The 20724-nt window shown below is 38.4% G+C and overlaps 1 protein-coding gene across 1 annotated transcript in view; it reads left to right on the top strand.

Annotated features, from left to right (window-relative positions):
- GALNT2 (polypeptide N-acetylgalactosaminyltransferase 2) overlaps nucleotides 1-20724 on the top strand; it is a 100759-nt gene that overhangs the window by 59796 nt on the left and 20239 nt on the right. Inside the window, exons 3-8 of the mRNA XM_076334087.1 lie at nucleotides 3594-3747; nucleotides 8966-9064; nucleotides 9637-9704; nucleotides 10623-10688; nucleotides 14134-14255; nucleotides 20633-20720. Of these exons, the coding sequence (XP_076190202.1) occupies nucleotides 3594-3747; nucleotides 8966-9064; nucleotides 9637-9704; nucleotides 10623-10688; nucleotides 14134-14255; nucleotides 20633-20720 (597 nt within the window). The remainder of the gene's footprint in view (nucleotides 1-3593; nucleotides 3748-8965; nucleotides 9065-9636; nucleotides 9705-10622; nucleotides 10689-14133; nucleotides 14256-20632; nucleotides 20721-20724) is intronic.

Below are 20724 nucleotides of genomic sequence, written 5' to 3'. Positions count from 1 at the left end.
CTCCTCATAAGCCTTGTTCTCCAGACCCCTCACCAGCTTCGTTGCCCTTCTCTGGACACGCTCTAACACCTCGATGTCCTTCTTGTAGTGAGGGGCCCAAAACTGAACACAGTATTTGAGGTGCAGCCTCACCAGTGCCGAGTACAGGGGCACGATCACTTCCCTACTCCTGCTGGCCCCACTGTTTCTGATACAGGCCAGGATGCCATTGGCCTTCTTGGCCGCCTGGGCACACTGCCGGCTCATGTTCAGCCGGCTGTCGACCAACACCCCCAGGTCCTTCTCTGCTGGGCAGCTTTCCAGCCACTCTTCCCCAAGCCTGTAGCGCTGCATGGGGTTGTTGTGGCCGAAGTGCAGGACCTGGCACTTGGCCTTGTTGAACCTCATACAGTTGGCCTGGGCCCATCGATCCAGGGTCTTGTAAAAGGCCTGTTCCTCAAATGGTTTGATTATAACTGACTGTGTTTTTACTTATGTAATGAGACAGTAAAGTAAATTATAATGTCTCTGAAGTCTGGACTAGATCTTGAAAAAAAAAAAATGTTACTTGGATAACTTTATAGGAGATCATCTGCCATATTAATTAAAGTCACTGAAACTCAGGAAACTACAGAGCCAGCTGACTCCCCAGAAGAAATTAAATCGAACATGCTCCTATTTGTGTACCCCAGGGAAGCATACAACAGAAACAGTACCTATTATTTGAAAAGGTTTTGTTAAATCACTTCTAACTTCAAAATTTAGTTGATAAATTGTCAAAAAGGCAAGCCTTTCAGCAAAAGTAAGGCTGGACAGTATACTTAGAATCATAGAATCACTGGGGTTGGAATAGACCTCTAAGATCATTGAGTCCAACCATTAACCTAGCGCTGCCAAGTCCACCACTAAACCATGTCCCGAAGCGCCACATCTACACGTCTTTTAAATACCTCCAAGGATGGTGACTCCACCACTTCCCTGGGCAGCCTGTTCCAATGCTTGACGACCCTTTCGGTGAAGAAATTTTTCCTAATATCCACTCTTTCCACTGGATGGAAGGCAACTAGAGGAGTGGATGGGGGTGGCAGTACTGAAGCAGGCATAGCATTAAAATCCATTGGAAGTTGGAGTGTTTGAAAGTTGAAAGTCCTACATAAATGCAGTTTAAGTGTAGATTATATTTTGTAAAATGCACCAAAATCTTTTTAGACTGGAAAAGCAGTGAAATGACATGTCCTGTATTTCAGAAAATATTCAACATATGTTCCAGATTGAAGCTATATTGTAAATTAGAAGCAAGTGTGATAATACAGTTTAGTTACCAAGGAGGCTGCAAAAGCATTGGGAAATGCTAAGGGAGAGTGTTGTACAGGGAGATGATCTTGTGATCTCTGCTTTTTCTTCCAGTTTCCTGAATCAAGCCACTTTGCATTTTGTATAGTTTTGTTGCAAGTGAGGTTTGGTGTAATTTTTGTAAACGATTCTGTATTGGGTTATTTGTAGTGTGGTAGCTGGCTGAGGTGTAAACTTGTTTAAGTTTAAACTATTTAAGTTCCTGGAAATATTTTGAAGAAAGAACTTGAAAGGCTAAGAAAAACACTTGGCAGTCTGTGGGCTACCAACAACAGCTTGAAAGCTTCCTTTTTAGAGTTCTTTCAGTAACTGGAATTTGAAAATCTGTATTGCTCCCTCCAGTTATTTTCCTACAGTTTACCCTCTGGGCTGCTTCATCAAGTGTCTATTAAATGTTCTGCAGTCTGGTTTTGTTTAATTCTCTAGTTGTGGCTTCTGTGTGTGTGTGTGTACATGTTTTAACTTCTTTAGGATGGTAATTCAGATGTAAAAATAGTTGCTTAGTATTAACTGGCTAGCTCTTAAACCAGTAATCAAAAAGTATGGGCGCTTTTCTCTTACTCTGTGACTTTACTTGGATGTTGGAATTTTCTTAAAAACAAACCAACCAACCCAAAACCACCTCACCCCCAACCTTGATATTTTTGCCTTACAACCTCCGCTAGGTTAACCTCTGATAACCAAATCACACCTTGGGTCCAAGTTGCTTTTGTAGATGACCCTGAGATTATAGAGAATTTTTAATCAAGTTGATGGTATTTGTCCGGTTAAACAATAGAAAATTATTTTGTTTCATGATGGAAAGTGTTCTTTCAATATCAGAATCTTCTAGCAGGAGTTAATGCACCATAGTTGGGGCATGGCTTATGGATAGAAAGCTGTAAATGAGGCCTGCCTTAGTTTCCATGCTGTGCAGGTTGAGAGACCGAGCAAAGGCAAACCTTGAAACGTCTGGGCAACCTCTGACTCTTGTAAATAGCTGTTAGAGTAGTATTGCCTCTATGCATATCAGCTTAGTTTAGGATATGCCTGAGCTATATTTGTCTAAAAGCTGAGCTTGAATGGAGTGATGTCGTGGTTTAACCTCAGTCGGCAACAGAGCATCTCTGGAATGGAGTGACATCTCTGCAACCTGCTGCTTACTGAACTTAATTGAAAGTACCTCAAAAACTTTGTATGTTAATTATGAAAACAATGATTATTAACTACTCTCCATCTGTAATAGACAGTGACCCCAAAAGGCAGATTTTGCTTTGTATCTTTGTTTTTTTAATGCCAACAGCATGCTGTGTTCACCACAACATGCTTGCAGGAGATTCTCATACACATCCATGTTAAACCAAAAATATCTGTATTTCATTAGAACTTGAGCTCTGATTTTGAGTTAAAGGTGGTACAAATTTGCTGTAGATAGCATAGGTTTGGCTGTCAGTAGGCAAAAAAGTAAACATTCAACCAGAGGTAAGAACTGATAGTTTTAAGACGTTTTGTAAATATCATACCGTTGTTTTACACCTGAAGATGGTGAAAGTCCCGAAATTTTGTTCCTGGTGGCTGGATGCTAATCTACCTTTCTGTGTTAGTGCCACAACCAGTCACATAACGCAGTCCTTGTTAAAGAGGGATTAATCTGTGAATCAGTTCTGATTGTAAAGGAGGTTGCAGTTATGTCATATTGGAGAGTGATCTAGTGCTCTGCCTACACGAAATGCTGGGTTTTGAGAATAATGTTGCCTTGTACTTGTAAAAGGCCTGTTCCTCAAATGGTTTGATTATAACTGACTGTGTTTTTACTTATGTAATGAGACAGTAAAGTAAATTATAATGTCTTTGAAGTCTGGACTAGATCTTGAAAAAAAAAATGTTACTTGGATAACTTTATAGGCAGATCATCTGCCATATTAATGCCTGTCGATACATGGAGGGGTTTTTTTTTGTTTTTTTTTTAAATGGAAGCTATGGTAGTTGGGGTTAAAAAAAACAACAAACAAAACAGACAAGATGAAGCATCATTCAAGCATTACTTGTATAAACGGAGATCTGTAAACTTGTTCAGTTTTATATTAATTCACAGGTGTTCTAGAGGAATTTAATATGCAAAAGTGACTGTTGATGTTACACTGTTAACAATACTGTTGAGGTTTAATTACTTTGTTGCAAAATTAAAACCCAGCTATTTCATCAGTTATGTTTGTATTGTTGATTGCTGTTCTTTAAATTGCAAAGATTAAATTGGATATTTTCCTGTTTTTCTATTGTAGGAAAAGTTCGGTGGCAAGACTTTGATCAAGATGCTTATGTTGGCGCTACCATGGTGCGATCTGGTCAGGATCCATATGCCCGCAATAAGTTCAATCAGGTAGAAAGTGACAAACTGCGAATGGACCGAAGCATTCCCGACACTAGGCATGATCAGTAAGTGCCAAGCTGAGCCCTGTTTGACTTGGATTAACTTTTTTGTTTTATGGCTTTTGAGCAGCAGGTGGTTTTCTAAAGCAGGAACTCTCCAGCTTTCAAAATGACAGGAACAGTAAACTCTGGTGCGATCCTTAAACAGTGGGTTAAAGAACAATGAATCTTATTCAAGTTTTTCTGTTTCCATCAGTGTGTATTCTGTATCCAAACTGGTGCTGCGTTTCAGTCTCTTTTTGTTCCTGTTCATCGGATGGCTATTCTTGGTTTCTACATTTGGAAGTCTCTTCCATTGTGAGGATGATCAAACAGTGGAGCAGGTTGCCCAGAGAAGGGTGTGAAGTCCCCAGGCTTAGGGATATGCAAAGCCCAGTGCACAGCCTGCTGTAGCTGGCCCTGCTTTGAGCGGGGAGTTTAGACTAAAAGATTTCCAGGGGCCCCTGCCAATCTCAGTCGCTCTGCGATTCTGTTCTTCTAAGTATGTGACGAATGTCAACTCCAGATCTAAAGGAATCCATTTATGCACACCCCGGTGAACACAGGACAGAATTACACTTCAGATGCTTAAAACTTTTGCTGTGTCAGGCTGCTTGTGCAGATTCAGGAAATAGTACACTTCAGAGAAAGGAAAAACATTATTTTCTTGTGGGTAGAGAAGACTTTCATTTAAAAAAGGGTTTGAGTGACTTGCACTAATCTTGTTTGAGGAGAATTGATTAATATTAAAACAACAGTTGCTCATTAGGACTTCCATAACTTAGAGAAAAATAACAAAAGCAGGTTAAACTTGGTTTTAAAAACTAGGCAGGCAGAGTCTCAAAGCATAAAATTAGCCAACCATGTATAGTTAATTTGCCTAACTAATTGTGCAGTTAGGATGAACATACATTCACAGCTTTGTAGGTAGAAGAAGCTGGAGGAGACACTAGAGGGAGAGAGAAAAGGAAGGTGCTTGGTTTTTTTTTTTCCATAAAGCTCTTTAATCAGGAATGGCATGGTGAAGGAGATTTGTATAGAAACTCAGATACTTCCTGTGTCATTTTTTAAATCCCTTGTATAATAGCATGGTTTTAGGTTCCTTTAAGCAGTTGATTTGTAGATTTGTAAAGAGTCTTGTATAATTTGCCATTAATTGAATGGGAAAGTAGGAAGAATCTGGTGTTTCACGTGTTGCCATGAAAGCAGTGAAAAGCACGATGCCCGTGGTATGCTGAGGAGTTTAAAATGACTTCTGAATTTTTTCTTCATCACATACTTTTTCTCACAAGAAATGCATTCTAACTCTTTAAACCAGGTATTATTTTCCCACAAGAGCAAAGCTCAGCCACCAACTTCTAGAAGCTTCTATGATTCAGATATGCTGAATTTGGAATTTTTCTAGATATTTAATAACTTCTGAGGGGAGTCTAACAGACAAATGCTCTCCTTCGAGAAGAACTTAAATAAGAGAGATGACGGTAGACAAATTATATTACAGTGGCTATGTTTGTTTTAACTGTCAGTGTTGTGATTATATGCTGACCTGCCTGGGTTTTTTCACTAAATGGAGCTGGAAAAGAACCCTGCAATGGAGGGAGTGGGATATGTTTCTGGGGAAAGGCTGTATCTGTGCTGTGATTATTACTTAGACTGCCATGGAGGAGATTTAAGTGTATCGTGAAATTCGTCACTATACTCCATCAGTCTGTAAATGGTCATCTTTTTAAAGAAAAAAAAAAAAACGAAAAAAAACCCCAAACCCCAAACTGAAGCAATCATTCCTGCAAATTGTCCACGATGCTTTCCCTGCCACGTTGCAATTAATTTTCCGTCTATTTTGGCAAGGATATTCACTGCCGAAGCTGAAAAAGTCACATGAAATATTTGTTTGGGAACTGTCCAATGGAAAGAGCAAGAGCACTAGTCATAGGAAGAAGAATATGTTACAGATCTGAGCACGTGTCACTTGGAAGCATGTTATTTTCAATAAAATTGGAGGCAACTGGGTGAAGATTAAGACCTCTTATGGAGCTGCTACAATCTTTTTCTTTAAGAAAAGAAACCTGGATGAGGAAATACTTGTTTCTGCTTAAGCAACTTTTTATTAATTGTATTGATGTGTCTAAGAGGCTGTCTGACTTTAAAATAACTACATAATACTACTATTTAATTGCTGAAATTGTCTAGGCTGTTTAGAAGCAGTTTATCAGGATTCTACATTAGATACGTAAATGTGTGTGTAATTATGCATCTCTTTTTATACTACGTTTTTTAGTCTTTTCTGCATCGGACAAACTTTTACTAGCATCAGGTTAAGACCAAAGTTTTCTACTTGCTTTTTGTGAAAGCCTGCCAGCAGTACTAGAAAACACTTTGGTTCGCCTGTTTAAGCTGCTTGCCTTTATTTTAAGCAAAAGGGAGAAGTGAGAAACAGGCAGACACAACATAAGAAAGGAAGCAGAGAGAGGAGGTCTGAGCAGGAATGCAGATTCTCACGCCAGCTGATGCTCACAACTGCCACTTCCAACAGTGTTGAGAAACCTCTGGGTTTCCTTCTGTTGCAGTCTGTTTACGAGGTGTAATTGAGAGCTATCCCTGTCATGGTAGACTTTGGAGATCCAGGAAGTGAGTGTCACAGTCACAACAGGAAACTTCCAGAGCTGTCCTCCTGTCAGTGTAAAATAGTCTCCCAAGTGGGATGAAGGGTGAACTACTCCATGGTTTTTGTGGACCAATGTCCACCGCGCTTACTTTGGACCAGGGGTTTCTGATCACGTCTCTTACCTGATGCGTTGGCATGATTCTTGAGAATTACTGGTAAGTACTTTAGCTGGACTAAACCGTGTTTTCTTTCTCATTTGGCAACTATTAGAAGCTTCTGACCTCACACTCAAGTTTTATTCTTAAGTAGAGAAGAAACAAACTTTTCTGTCTCTCTGGTACCCAGATATCTGTTGAGATGAAGGTTCTCCTTGCACTGGTTAAAGTGGATATTTCTGTCAAAAAATGGTTTCAACAAACCATGGAGGTTTCAGAAAATTTGTTAATGGTATGAACTAGTCCAGCGACTCAAATTTCTAGGGGAAAGAACGTACTTTTCATGTCTTAACTGATTTTAATGACCTACACTAAGCATTGAAGTTTTCAGTTCAAGTTCTATTTTATCCAAATGTATCTGCTCATTCTGCATGTAACATTAAGTGCAATAAATTGAGGAAAGAAAGTCTGATCTCTGTGCCAAAAGTGATGACATTGTTTCTTTGGTTTGAGTTTTAACTGTGGCACTACTGACACAGCAGAACAGGAGGAGGACTGCTACTGAGTCAGTTAAAGCAGGGATTTTTGAAGAGCTGAGAGCAGAAATACTCATGAAACATTCCTCCGGTTGTATTAGGAAGTCTAAAAATCTTAATTTCTCCCTCAGAAATATGCAGTAGTGCTCTTCTCTTGAGTTTTCTTAAAATTGAGAGGCTTCATTGCCTTGAGTAATTCCACCCTAAGATGCGCTCTGGCTCAAGCGCTCTCTTCTGCAAAAAGATCAGTATAAGTTTAATGTGACTTTTTTAATTATTCTAATGCAAGTGCTTCATGTGATAACTGCATGCACAGTAGGCTTGTCCTCTGTGGGCAATTTTAAAGTTAGCAGAGAAAAGAATATATTTTTTGGCACCATAGGCTTTGGTGTATATTAGCTGGATGTCCTGTAGCTGTCTAGATGAATTGCCAGAAGCTCACAACAGAGAAGGTCTTAATTCTTTACTTTCCAGAAACGCATACAAGTTTGTGATTCATAGCTTCGTCACTAGTGCCCAGCATTGAAGCAATCTTGTACACCCATCTTTTGAGAAACAAAGCTAGATATGGCCTTGCTAGTCTGACATGGCAGTTGTAGGGTTGGCATGGGCTTTGTTTTTCTTCATAGCGAGTGAGGTCAGCATGGCACAATAACGTTTTGTTTCACGGCAAGCAGTAATGTGTGCGACATTACGGGTGTGTTGTATCGAAAACACTGCAGGTCCTTGGGATGTTGTAGGGTGGGCAAAGGCAAGAAGTGCATTGCTGCTTGCTCTTTGATTCCAAGAGGTTGAAGGCTGCATGGTTTGTGGTGCATGTCGCAGATGTTTAATCAGGTGTGGAGGGGCCTTTTACATAGGCAGAGGCCTAGTTTTAGAAGTTGATGTAGCAATGTAACTCACCTGTCTTCCCGTAAAAGCTAGTTTGATTAATACTGCAGAAAGTACAGAATTACTTGCTGGATTTGCTACAGGTGTATGCTAGCTGGGTTTATCCCCTTTGAAGACAGCTAGGCCTGTTAAAACTCTACCCCTAATATTAAATAAAGGATATGTGAAGAAATACATCACTCGTGTATGTTACTGCATGAATGGGGATCAGTATCATGACCTGTCAGACTGTAATGCTTTCAGCATGAACTCAATATACAGTGTTTTCTAGTACTGTTAGTGTCTAATACAATGAGAGTAGTGTCTTTTTTAGGTTTGTTGTCAGTAGATTTAAACAGTTTAACTTTATGTAGTCCTGCAGGAATTATTTTGGGATTTGCTTCTTTTTGCTTATTATAGTAATTTCAGGCTACTAGAGGTGATGAAAAGTGAGTTGACATAAATGAAATATTCCATTATCTTTATGGTTTGGAAGGATGTGGTTCTTTGTTTAGTCGGCTCAACATTGTCATAGCTAGCTTTGTTTTTCAAATTCTGCATGTTACAATCCCTAAAAACAGTTTTCTATTCTAATGAGAAGTTGTATCTATGAGGAAGACCAGGATGCTACAGTACCTTTTAAAAATAAAGGGAGAAGTGGACACGTGCCATTCTAAAGAAGAGACATATGGTAGCCTGTGAACCCATGCATTTTCACTGAAAATATGCTCATTTGCTTAGATTTATTGAATGCTTTTAAAGTAAAATAAGTGCTCTGGTTTCATACTCAGTTGCACGAAAGGTATTTATGACATGCTGCAGTGATCATAGTCTGGCGACTTTCCTGAACCTGCCTATATCTGACACTGACTTCTTAGTCTGTTGTGTACTAAGACAACTACCAAAAGTGGCAGAAGAGGACTTGATTATAATCTCATCTGAAAACAAGATATTTCATTCTTCCTAGGTAGGTGTAGTGTGTACGTGACTTTAATAGATAACTGCTGCACAGCGAAGGCTGTCTGCTAAGCCTGGGATGTAAACACTATGTTCAAATGACAGGGTATTATGTCTTTCAGGTGTCAACGGAAACAATGGCGGATAGATTTGCCAGCCACTAGTGTGGTGATCACCTTTCATAATGAGGCAAGATCTGCTTTGCTTCGAACTGTCGTCAGGTATACCTAAGAGAGACCTTGATTTTTCCCTAAAGGCCATTCATTTGTGTCAGATAATGGCTTATGATAAGGAAGGGAAGTAACAATCCATTATGCTTTTCTGAACCATTTGCAGAGGGAAAGATGAGTCTTAATTTCATTGATGCCTCCAGTACTTACATTCTGAAATAGTGATGTTAAACAAAATTGCTCCCCTTAATTACAAATGCATGAAAGTGTGGAACCAATTACCAGACAATGTGTGGAGGTTGGCTGTATAACTAGTTTCAAGAAAAAAATCAGGGAAGATGGATTCTCAGGGGATATTTGACCTGAAGATATCTGCAAAACTTCCATGTTACAAGTTGTCTAATGCACTGATTTCTGGAGGTTTGAATTTTGGGGGGAATGATTCTACATGTGCCTCTCTTGACAAACACTTTCTGTAAGAATAAGCCAATAGCTGTGGTTGAAGATAGCATCCTGGGCTAGGTTCTGCTGTGGCTTAACAAAATAACTGCTTTTGTGACATCGTTATGGAAAATTAAGACTGCTTAGTGTTGAATCTTTTTTTTTTTTTTTTCCTGTTTCAGTGTCCTTAAAAAAAGCCCATCACATCTTATTAAGGAAATCATACTGGTGGATGACTACAGTAACGATTGTAAGTACTCTTACAGGGTCCTAACTTTATTTTGTTTATTCTGGTAAGACTTTCTGTAGGTGCTAGTAGGTGACTCGGTTGAGAATAGGTCACATGAATAGGAGTTTGCAGAGACTGATCCAAAACCAGGTCTTAATTCTTTCGTATCTGTCATTGTGGAAATGTGAAGAGTTCTGATAAATACTTCAGGTATATTTTATTACTTCCTGCTGGCTGAAGGAGCAGAGTGTATAGTTGAAAACGGCCTTTACATAGCATGTTATCTGATGTAAAAATAAAACCCATGATGCTTGCAAGAAATATTTTTGTAGCACTGCTTTAAATGAATGCTGGTCTCCATCAATCTCTTGGAAAAAATTCTTACTGACTCTAAAATAAGTCAAGGTTTTATAAGTACTAGGGTATCACAATACAAACTTGAACAATTGAAATGGACCTCTGAGTAACTTTTCTTAAAGGAATTTAATGTCTACACTTGCATTGCTAGTTTATAGCTAGTTTAGGATAGGTTTAAGCCTTAATGTTTGTTAAAAAGTGAACTTTCTTATATGCAAAGAAAACAGTTAATCCTAGAAAATAGTTTAATCCTATAAAAGTGTTTTTTCTTATGCAACGTAGAAACTGTGTAAAGTAAGCAAAGAGAATATCATTAAACAAAAATATTTCAAGAGTGTAAAATTAAATTAGCTTTAAATAAAATAATGAGGGTAGTAATTTTTTAGCCTGGTAACTTTTCTTTATTTCTGGTGAGACAAGTAGGCATTTTTTTTAAACATATATCTTATATTTAACTATTTATGACCATAAGCTTTGTAGTGGAAAGTGTTTTTGTTTTTCTTTGAAGACAGACACTCTTATGGTATACATTGTTGGATATCAAACTGGTTCTCATCACTTTAATTATTTTACTTTTTAAAGCTGAGGATGGTGCTCTCTTGGGAAAAATAGAAAAAGTGCGGGTTCTTCGAAATGATCGCCGAGAAGGTAGGCTTAATCTGCGTGAAGGAAGGTACAAATTCCACTGTGCTGCCTTATCTGTTAATCTTCATCAGTCTTTTAAAGGAATGTTCTGCTATACGTTCCATATTGAAGGGGGGATTTTCACTTTATAAATCAACTTACTAGTGGAAGGAATAAACACAAATGCATTTGTGCAAGTAAGAACAGTAATTCTGATTAATTCTGTATTGTTGTGTGTGCAGTTGCCCATTGTTGGCTTTCACAGTGAAAGCTGACTTGAGAAACTGCCTTTCACCCTCAACCTCTCCTTTCTGTAACTGTACTGAATCATCAGTTAAGCTGCTCCCATTGTACGTAAGGTCTCACTGTAAACTGTATGATTGATTGAAATGATCCAGCTTAAAAATAGCCCTCTTTTTTGCTGGTTCCCTTACTAGAGATCATTTTAAGGATCCAGTTGATGGGCAGCCTGGCAAAATTTGTTTGGCAGACTTGAGAGCGTTTGAGCAGCCAGGAGGGCTGGGACCACGTATGCCAGTTTTGCTGAAGCCAGTGTGCCATGTAACAAACTCGTCCTACATTTTTTTTTTCTTCTTCTTTGTTGCTTTGTAAATTATGGTCTCATATCACTGAGCCCTTTAGTCAGCAGCTTCCTGGCTACGGAGCTTAAAGTATTAGATATAGGCAACTGTTATTCTACAGCTGTTTGAAATAATAACTGAGAGTTGATGGTTGAAATAGCTGACTGAGTTAGCAGATATGTGCTTGTTTATTTTTATAAGCGCTGTATCTTCTAGGCTGCCAGCCTGGCCTGGGGAGCAGCTAGAATCATGAGACTGTCAGAAACTGGAAATTACATGCACAGAACCTGTGTTGTCCCATAATTAAAGTTATTGCAAACTGGTGGGTTCTTAGTGTTTAAATGTTTTCTTTGGAATATGCTTGTGAACAAAGGCTTGTTAGGAAAGCAGGCCTTCTATGACTTGCCATGGTTGCAGGGTCCTGAGTAAGTTAATGTCATTTTTCTGATCAGTACAGCATTTAAAGATGGAGGTAATAGTAATGGAAAAACAGAATGAAGTCACACTTCTTTATTTTTATTTTTTAGTAATTATAAATATTAACTTTGTACTGCATATACAAATTCATACTTAAAAATATGCATCAATATATCTGAAAATGAAATACTATTTGACAAATCTTTTACTATGTCAGAAAAGAACAACTGTTTGCAGATTGAAGGCATAATACTAGTTTACTTGGTATTTTTGTGAGATTAAGATTAAATTATTACCCATGGGATCTACTGTACTGTTCATAAAGTTTTGCCTAGGCATCCATATGTGCAATCACGTGATAATTTTTTAAATTAAAATACTGTAAGATTTCATTTGATTGCTGGCTCGCTATGCTTGAGTTTGATATTCACTTTGCTTTTCATTTTCAAGTGTAGTCTGACACTAATATCTCGGACAAATACAAATTAAAATTTTAGAGAATCAGTAAAATCAACCAGTGTGTAGGATGCTAAGAGTAACACATTAGTATGAACAACAGAGAAAAGCAGTGTGTTTTAAAACAAAAATTAAAATAAAGGGGCGGTGTCTGCAGAGGGGATGACATTGACTGCCTTGCTTTCAGAAATATGTGATAGTAGCTTTCAGTCTCATCTGTAAGACCAGAGTTTTTTATGGGAACAGATGTGTTTTGGAAGATGTGGTAGTCTACAGAATACATGTTCAGGGGAACCTTCTTGACTCTTTCAGTTATAAGGCTGAATGTGATTGTAGAGGACTCAATGACCCAAGTGGTCACCTCCATTTTTTTGGCCCTAAATCTGAAATTAGAAATGCTATTGTGTGTTTTCCATGGAAGTAGGGCAAGACAGTAGGTTCTATAAGAATGGAAGTTAGAAATAATAAGCTCTGGAAGGAGGAACTGCAGAAGTAAAAGAAAAATAGCCAGAGTGATTGAGGAATGGTTTGATGTGGAAAAACTGAACAGAACAGGTTCAAAGGTTGGAATTAGGGAGACAGCATAAAAAGCAACGAGGTACAGTTAGCTGCCAATGTGCAACAGATAAGGTGTAGAAAGTACTGTCGGAGAGCATCAGCACAGTGCGTATCTACAACAGTAAAGCGCTCACATTTGCGGTAAGAGATAGTACAAGGATCTTGGTGAGGCTCTTGCTGAATGTTGGAGAGATCAAACAAGCTTTCCGTCTTAAGCATCTTGTATTCTGTTTGGCAGTCATATTTTGCAGGTTTATTTTGTAAAGGGGATGGAAAGAAATGGGGTTGACTCTTTTACAATATTTCAGTTAAGGGGGAAAAAGAAAAGCAGAACAGATTTGGTGGGAAACAATGTAGAAAAAAAGAAGAAAAAAGTAATTACTTGGCTTTGGTCTTGAGTGACAATGCAATCAGTGAATTTTGAATAGTAATAGCGAAAAGTAGGGAGGAAATTTGCAAAGGAATGAGAGGAAGCTTGCTATTTTTCCTGTATTGAAGGTAGTGGTGGGATGTTCTGGGTTATTAGTTGAAGATGTCCCTGCCCACGGCAGGGGGGTTGGACTAGATGACCTTTAGAGGTCCCTTCCAACCCAAACTATTCTGTGATTCTATGATTTGTGTATATATAGCAAGGAACTTTAAGGAATGGTGAGGTCATCCAATGAACAAATATTAAAAGAGAAGGAAGGAAGGAAAGGAACAGGGTAAATCAGTGAGGGGATCTGTGTAATTGAGGTGTAGAGAAGAGAAGAACCCTTTGGCTTTACCAGAAGTTTCTTCCTAAAGAAATCTTTTAAAAAAAAAAAAAAACAACAACAAAAAAAACAACAAAAAAACCCCAACCCAAACAAACAAACAAAAAAAAAAACAAAAAACCTACAAAACAAGAGAATTGCAAGAAACACAGGGGAAAGACAGTTGAAAGGCATGGGAGGAAGGCTCTCAGACATGAATTAATGAAACATGGATATTTCTGGAAGAAGTTGATAGAAGAACGGACAGACTGTGGCAACTAAGATGGGGGGGTGGCAAAAAGCTGGGGAGGATAAGTTAATGATGGTGCTTTCCTCAGTTCTATCGTAGAACTGTTGGAAAGGTGTTTGTTTTCAGGACGTGTCTTGAGTAACATTTATCAGTATAAATACTACTTACTGTAATGGAGACCCAGCTGTACTCGTGTATCATGTTTTTTGAAAAGGCACTTTAATTCTTCTACCTAAATCAGATTGAAACCTGTAGACTAGGGTGCAGTAGGTTGGCAGCTTGCAGGCTGTTTGTTATGAAGTCATTTCACTGAATTGTTAATTAGCGTCTCATTTTGATAATGGAACTTGTGTGTTTGCCCTGTTTCAGTCAGAGTAATTTAATTAATGACTGACTTGGAATGCAATAGTTTCTCACTATAGTTGATTGTTTTCCTCAGTAGGTACTTTAAACTTTTTATCTTTACTTCTCAGGCTTGATGCGCTCCCGTGTCAGAGGGGCAGATGCAGCACAAGCAAAAGTATTGACCTTCCTGGATAGTCACTGTGAATGCAATGAACACTGGCTGGAACCACTTTTGGAAAGAGTAGCTGAGGTTAGTAAAGAGTTCTTCTAAAGCAATTTCCTGAAGGAGTAGCTTTTAAATTTTAAAGCCATCTGGTTTATACTACATTAATTTTATGCATTTTTCTAAGGAAGCTTTTTCTCTGAAGTGAGGTGATGGAGATGATCGGAGTGTTCCGTGATTAAAACCCATTTTTTGTTCATTTTATCTGTGAACACAGGAACATAAAATGTGAATATTTATTATTGTCTTTACAAGCAATTCAAATATATGCTTCTTTGGTTCTTTAGGGACTGCTGCAGTAAGTGTTGAAAATCTTTAGAGCAAAGTATAGTTCTCCTCAACCAATATCATCTCAATGTAGTTCAGTTTACCTGAGTGTTTATACCTCATTAAGATTCAGTGTGCTAATAGGAGAGAGGTTGAGCTGTGAAACCAAAATTCTCATGGAAATTAGCAGGGACTGTGGGCTCTCAGCTTCTATGTAAATGATGCTTAGTCTGTGTCCCGGAAAAGCAATTGAGAGTATTGAGTGAAAGTATGCTGTTTTCTCCAGGGGTTGGTTATACTTGTTAACTTGCTCTGGAGGAACTCAGTTGAACTGGAAAGTGAATCAGGTGTGATCCCAAAAAGCACTGGGGAACACTCAAGACAACAGGGTTTTTCTTCTTTCTTAATTGCATTCCCTTTCTGGTAAACTCCCCTTCCTGGACAGGCTTTCTTTCAAAATGCTTCTGGTCAAAATGGTTTTGCTAAGCTGCTCTGTCTTGTTAATGCCCAGTTCTTCGCTTATCCTCCCTACACTTCCCTCTGCATTTCCCCACAAAAAGGGGAGGGGGGGGCAGGGAAGGAAGTAAAACCCATATACTCAATATGCCAATGGAGAAGCTATCAACTGATGACTGTTTTTCCTTATTCTGTTTGGTTCTATGATGCTTTACTGTGTATTCCAGAAATACTGTAAGTTGCCTAAGACATATCAGCAGTTAAAATCCTATTTTGGAGTAGAACTAACTCTAATCAGCTCAAACCTGGACACTATTAAAGTACCTAGAGCCTACAAAGCCCTTGAGCATGAGTAATATAGCACTTCCTTCTATTTTTGTGCTCGTGTGAAGTGTTGCAGCCTCAGAAGGGTTGGGGGAATTTCTCTATAATAATAAACTAGGAAAATAAACTCGAAGACATTAAATATATCTCAGAAGGAAGTGGAGAATGCTTGCAGCTAAAGCACTAATCGATTCTAGGATGTGGAAACAGTTTTCAAGCCTTTTTGTGTAAATGTTTTGAAGCATCTACCTGTTCAAGACATCAGAAGAGAAATGGTAGTTTTGGTCAACAAAACCCTGCTTTTAGTAAGACAGCTATTTTGCCATTTACCCTTTTTCTTTATGACTTTTTTCAGGACACACTCATTTAGCTTTCTGAAACTGGTATGGGATATGAAAAACTGTTAACCTTTTCATCATAACAGAATGTGTAAAACCTTTTATTAAACTGCTGACAGTTTTGTGAAGATCCAGTGTTACATGTGGTGTACTTGGTGGGAGAAACTGGTGCATATTTTGCTTTGTGCAGCAGCCACTTTTTAGCAGCACATGTATTACTAGACCCTTCAAGACTTACTCCTCAGAGTTGTCACTGTGATACACAGTAATTGTGTGTGCCATTTAATAGTTTTCAGCTGTATGAATACAGTTTTCCATCCTTAAAAGCTTGATGTACTGTTAAATAGTTGATGTGGAATTCCAGTTTACTTTCATCTGGGAAGATTCCCAACCAACAAGTATGGGGGCTGATAAAGTAGCTTCTAAGCTTTCTGCTTGTTCAAATAATTAAGACATGGATAGTGTTTACGTATAGTATATGATATTCTTTGTTATTTTAAATGGATTGATTTTGCTCACAGTGCAGACGGTATGTTACTTGATGTTAATTGGCAGCATTTTCTTGATAGTCTCAGTGACAAAAAGCTGAATAGATATGAACTCATTCCTGCCCTGGCCTCAAAGGTAACTTTTTTCAGGTCAGGGCTACTATGCATTAATACAGTATCTTCTGGTGCGCTGCTGCATCTATTCTATATGTGGTGGAAAGTGTAGGCTTTTTCTTTTTTCCTTTTGTTCCAGAATTGCCCACTTAGCATTTAATTCTGTCGGAGTTTTGGGGGATTAGTTGTGTGTGTCACAATATAAAAAAAATTATAGCTTCCAAGAAACAGTCTGAATTGAACCAGTTCTACAGTACTCTATATGATGTGCTATAACCACTTTAGAAAGTTGTCCTTGACCTCTTGCTTGTGTTAGGAGCACCTGAGGCATCAAGCTCTCCTCTTCAATTGAAAGATGATCCATCCCACAGTTTTCTTCTTTGAGATGGTTTCCCGGTTAGACTATCTTTGTCTATTGACCAGGCTTGCTTAGCATTCCTAAAGGGGTCTGACACTGCTAGGGATTTTTCTTCAGCGATTTGAGCAAAGGCTTAAAGCAGAAGCAGCATACATACAAGGTGAATATTTTAGAATTCAGAATGTACAGATACCTGTGTAACCTGGAGCTGGTATATCTTTTCCCTCTTTGCTCCCTCCTGGAGAATGGTTTTCTGCCTGTTTCCCTAAGGCTACCTTTTATGCCCTCTAGATTTTTTCTTTTTTATGTGCGCGTTAGGGGAGATTAAACGAGGAGACAGTGGAGGTTAACCCTTTGATTCCCCCAAAATGTCAACATAGTAATAAGTATACACAATCTTGAAAACCTTGGTAACTACTAGCTTTTTCATGAACACTTGTCTACTTGGCTTTTTCCATTTCCAATTTCTAATCACTTTGATGTTTTATTCTTATGATACATCAGTTATATGAGAAAAATAAAAATTGAAAGATTCTGGTGCAGAATGGAACTAATCTGTTTTCATAGCATAGCTGTAAATCCTGTATCACTTTTAGGAAGGTATTTTTAAACAAAGATGATCTTAAAAGGAAGAAAGAGCTAGGATTAAGAAATGAGATGTGGATTCCTTTTTCATATCTGTCTCAGATTTTTGTGACCTTGAATGAGTCAACTTTTAACTGGCACAATGCTGAAAGGAAAATATTTATATTTTCTCTTAAGAGTGTTGTGAAGCTTAACCTTTGAAGTGTCTTGAGATTTTTAGAGGGGGGAAGCAATTTATGCAGAATCTTGAGGATAATTTCTGATGGTTTATGAGAATAATATATAATAGTCTAACTCTCTAGAGCATACATAACCTCCTTATGAAATATTAAAATGAAATAGTCTGCTACAAATTTCCAGGCACTAGAGACTTGCAGTATTCACAGGCTATTTCTTTCCATTACCCTCACCAAGAAGCACATAGTTTTCCAATTGTGTGTTCCATTATAAGTTATGGTGTCAACCCTTCAGAATGAAACAGGAGATTATAAAAAGAAGAGTTCCTTTTTGCTTGTGTTTCTGTTTCTAAAATGCACATCAGATTTCTACTTTAATCACACTATGGATAAATAAGTATCTTGCTTTAGGATAATTTAAAGGGAGCAGCTGCTTTTTAGTGTTTTAAGTGAATGAACTCCCTGTACTTTGGAGACCCACAAGCTCTTTTTAGCAGTCTCTGCATTAACAACTTTGTAGTGCCCTGCAAAGCATCACCTTAAGAATGTTGTAAGTCTTTTGTCTGCCTTGCTGCTGAGCAGATCTATAACTTCAAATCATGGAAGGAACAGCGTGTTTCCAAGCCAACAAAGTGGGGGTTGTACATTGAACTGAATGGTCGCAACTTGTGTATTTGTCTGTCGGAGAAACAACTGTAAGTTGTTTAAGTAATACGTTAGGTGTAGCAAGTGGTGTTAGTGCGGTGTCGCACTGATATTGATAGAACTAATCAGACCAGCAGTAAAAGCTTGAGGAAATCCCAAATGCGCAGAGACAACATGCTACCTGCTTACTCAGCACAATAAAGTGGAGATAAGTTGAAGCCTAACTGAAGCTCTACCTAATGTGACACCTGATAGCTTGGGCGACTCTTACCACCAGGTTCAACCGAGCTGAGTAGAACCATTTGAGAAAATGCAAGTTTTTGTCAGAAAAGGTTTTTAGAGATGGGCGTAGCTGTTGGTCTCTTTTCCAAAGTAACAAGTGATAGGACGAGAGGAAATGGCTTCAAATTGTGCCAGGAAAGGTTTAGGTTGGGTATTAGGAAAAATTTCTTCACCGAAAGGGTTGTCAAGCATTGGAACAGGCTGCCCAGGGAAGTGGTTGAGTCACCATCCCTGGAGGTATTTAAAAGCCATGGAGACGTGGTGCTTAGGGACATGGTTTAATGGTGGACTTGGCAGTGCTAGGTTAATGGTTGGACTTGATTATCTTAAGGGTCTTTTCCAACCTCAATGATTCTATGATTCTATTCTATAAGCTGTCTCAGTTTCAGCTAAGGAAAGAAGGAGAAAGAAAGGAAGGGTGGTTTCATTTTTGTCTTTCATGCTGATGGGTGTATAGTGAATCACTTGGTAGGCTGGATATCTTCTGTCTCATCAGTCTTTAAATAAAGGAGTTTTCTAATTCTGTCACTGTAGATAGAATGCCTAAAATAAGGTCATGGGTGCACCTGAAGTGCTTTAGTGGTGTAGGAGAGCACACAAACACAAGTAGAGTTTTGCAGTTAAGGTGCAGTAAATCATAATTGCCTCCCAAGTACAACACAGTTAGCAAAACCATAAGATTGCCATTGCAAACATGGACTTGGAGCTACAGCTAACAGAAATAGGAGCTAAAGATGTGGTCGATGGGGGAACAGGACAGGTTGGTCTTTTTTATCTGTGTTTCTAGTTTGCTTTAGACTAAGCTAATTAATACTTGGTAGCAGACCTGATCAGATGTTACATTACATCCCTCATAAAGGCAGATATTTGGCCCAGGTGGTATAGCTGCAGTGATACTTAAAAGGAATGTAGAAATCAGCAATGAGTCTTCAACTTTTAGCTTAGTCTTCAGCTTTTAGCTGAATAGTTAAGATTCAATAAACGAAAACGGGTGTTTAATGTCCTTATTGGACCAAGCAAAGCATTTGACTAAAAGAGTTGCTTTTAAGTCTCTTGTTATGAGCTCAAACTATTCTCATACTAGTTTGGTTCCGATCTGTTCTGTATAATACTGATTAGCAAGGGGGGGATGCATTGCTGAACCGCTGTTGAGAATATATGTATGTCTTCAAATAACAATACTTATGAAATAAATTTTTAAAATGGAGATGTTTACGTTGGTGGTTTTTTAACCATGAGAACCATTTCTCTATAACAGAGTTACCAAAATATCTCCTGTTTATTCAGAACACTTTTTATATTTACAGATTTGGTGATACACTGTTCTGAAGTTATCTGTGATCTCTGAATGATGCTAAATTGTGGAGCTCAAAGTTCTGTTTTTGAACTCAAGCAAAGTGTTCAATCAAAGTACTGTAGAAGTTATGCTTCAGTGTGTAAATGTAACTGGGTTGGTTTTTTTGGGTTGGAGTTTTGTTTGTTTGTGTATTTTGTTGGGGTTTTGAGGTTGTTTTTTTTTCCTTCCCCAAGAAGTACTTACTTCATGGAGACGAACTGGTTTAACCGTCTTATTGCATTTCTAATATTAGATGAGTCCTTTTTTGGAGTACCGATGTCTTGTGATCCTACTGGATGATGCATGTGGAGTTGTTGGAAAGATTTTTGTTTTTTCTTTAAAACTGTTCTGACAAACACATCAGCTAAGGTAATTAACATTACTCAGAGTAGTATATGAGACCATGGTTGGATAGAGGAACGTGGTATCTGTACCACTGGAATCTTGGCTGCTGGAGATTAATAGCATTCATTAGTCTGAGGTGGTTTTAGGTTCTTTTTCCTGTCTAAGTATCTGATTGTGAAGTGTGATTCTTTTAGCGTGAAGTGGGTTAGCATTAACCTAAGACTTTCCTGATTGCAGAAAGGCCTAAGTGTTCCTTAAAGGTTGGAATAATAAGACTGTAGTACACTGCATGGCTAGAATTTGCTGTGGAAAATACGAATTGCCTGGATGCTTCTTTTCTTTGAGCTGGTTTTAAAAGTAAGAATGGAAGTGCTGTTTGCTCGACTGCCTTTAGAACTCCAAGTTTGCAGCCTTCTTCAAGAGCAGGTCAGAAGAGGGGGATTACTTGAATATAAGTAGCCTAGAATAGAAAGAGGATTCCCAGCTATGTAGTGTGGCTTCTGCTTTCTGAAGCAGTGCTGAGCAATGCTATTCACAGCACTGGCTATTCAGAGCCGTAAGTTGAAACAGGGGGAGAGCTGGGGGAGACGTGCTAATGAAATCCTGCTGAACTGTTCAACATCTCATCCTGCCTGAATCTTTATATATTGATTTCATTATTTCAATATTACTTTCTAATATTTATTTTAGGACAAGACCAGAGTTGTGTCTCCTATTATTGATGTAATTAATATGGACAACTTCCAGTACGTGGGGGCGTCAGCTGATTTAAAAGGCGGTAT

This window comes from Aptenodytes patagonicus, chromosome 3 (genome assembly GCF_965638725.1).
Source record: "Aptenodytes patagonicus chromosome 3, bAptPat1.pri.cur, whole genome shotgun sequence".
Classification (NCBI taxonomy): domain Eukaryota; kingdom Metazoa; phylum Chordata; class Aves; order Sphenisciformes; family Spheniscidae; genus Aptenodytes; species Aptenodytes patagonicus.
The sequence above is the reverse complement of the archived record's forward strand: the minus strand, read 5'-3'. Positions and strand labels throughout refer to the sequence as shown.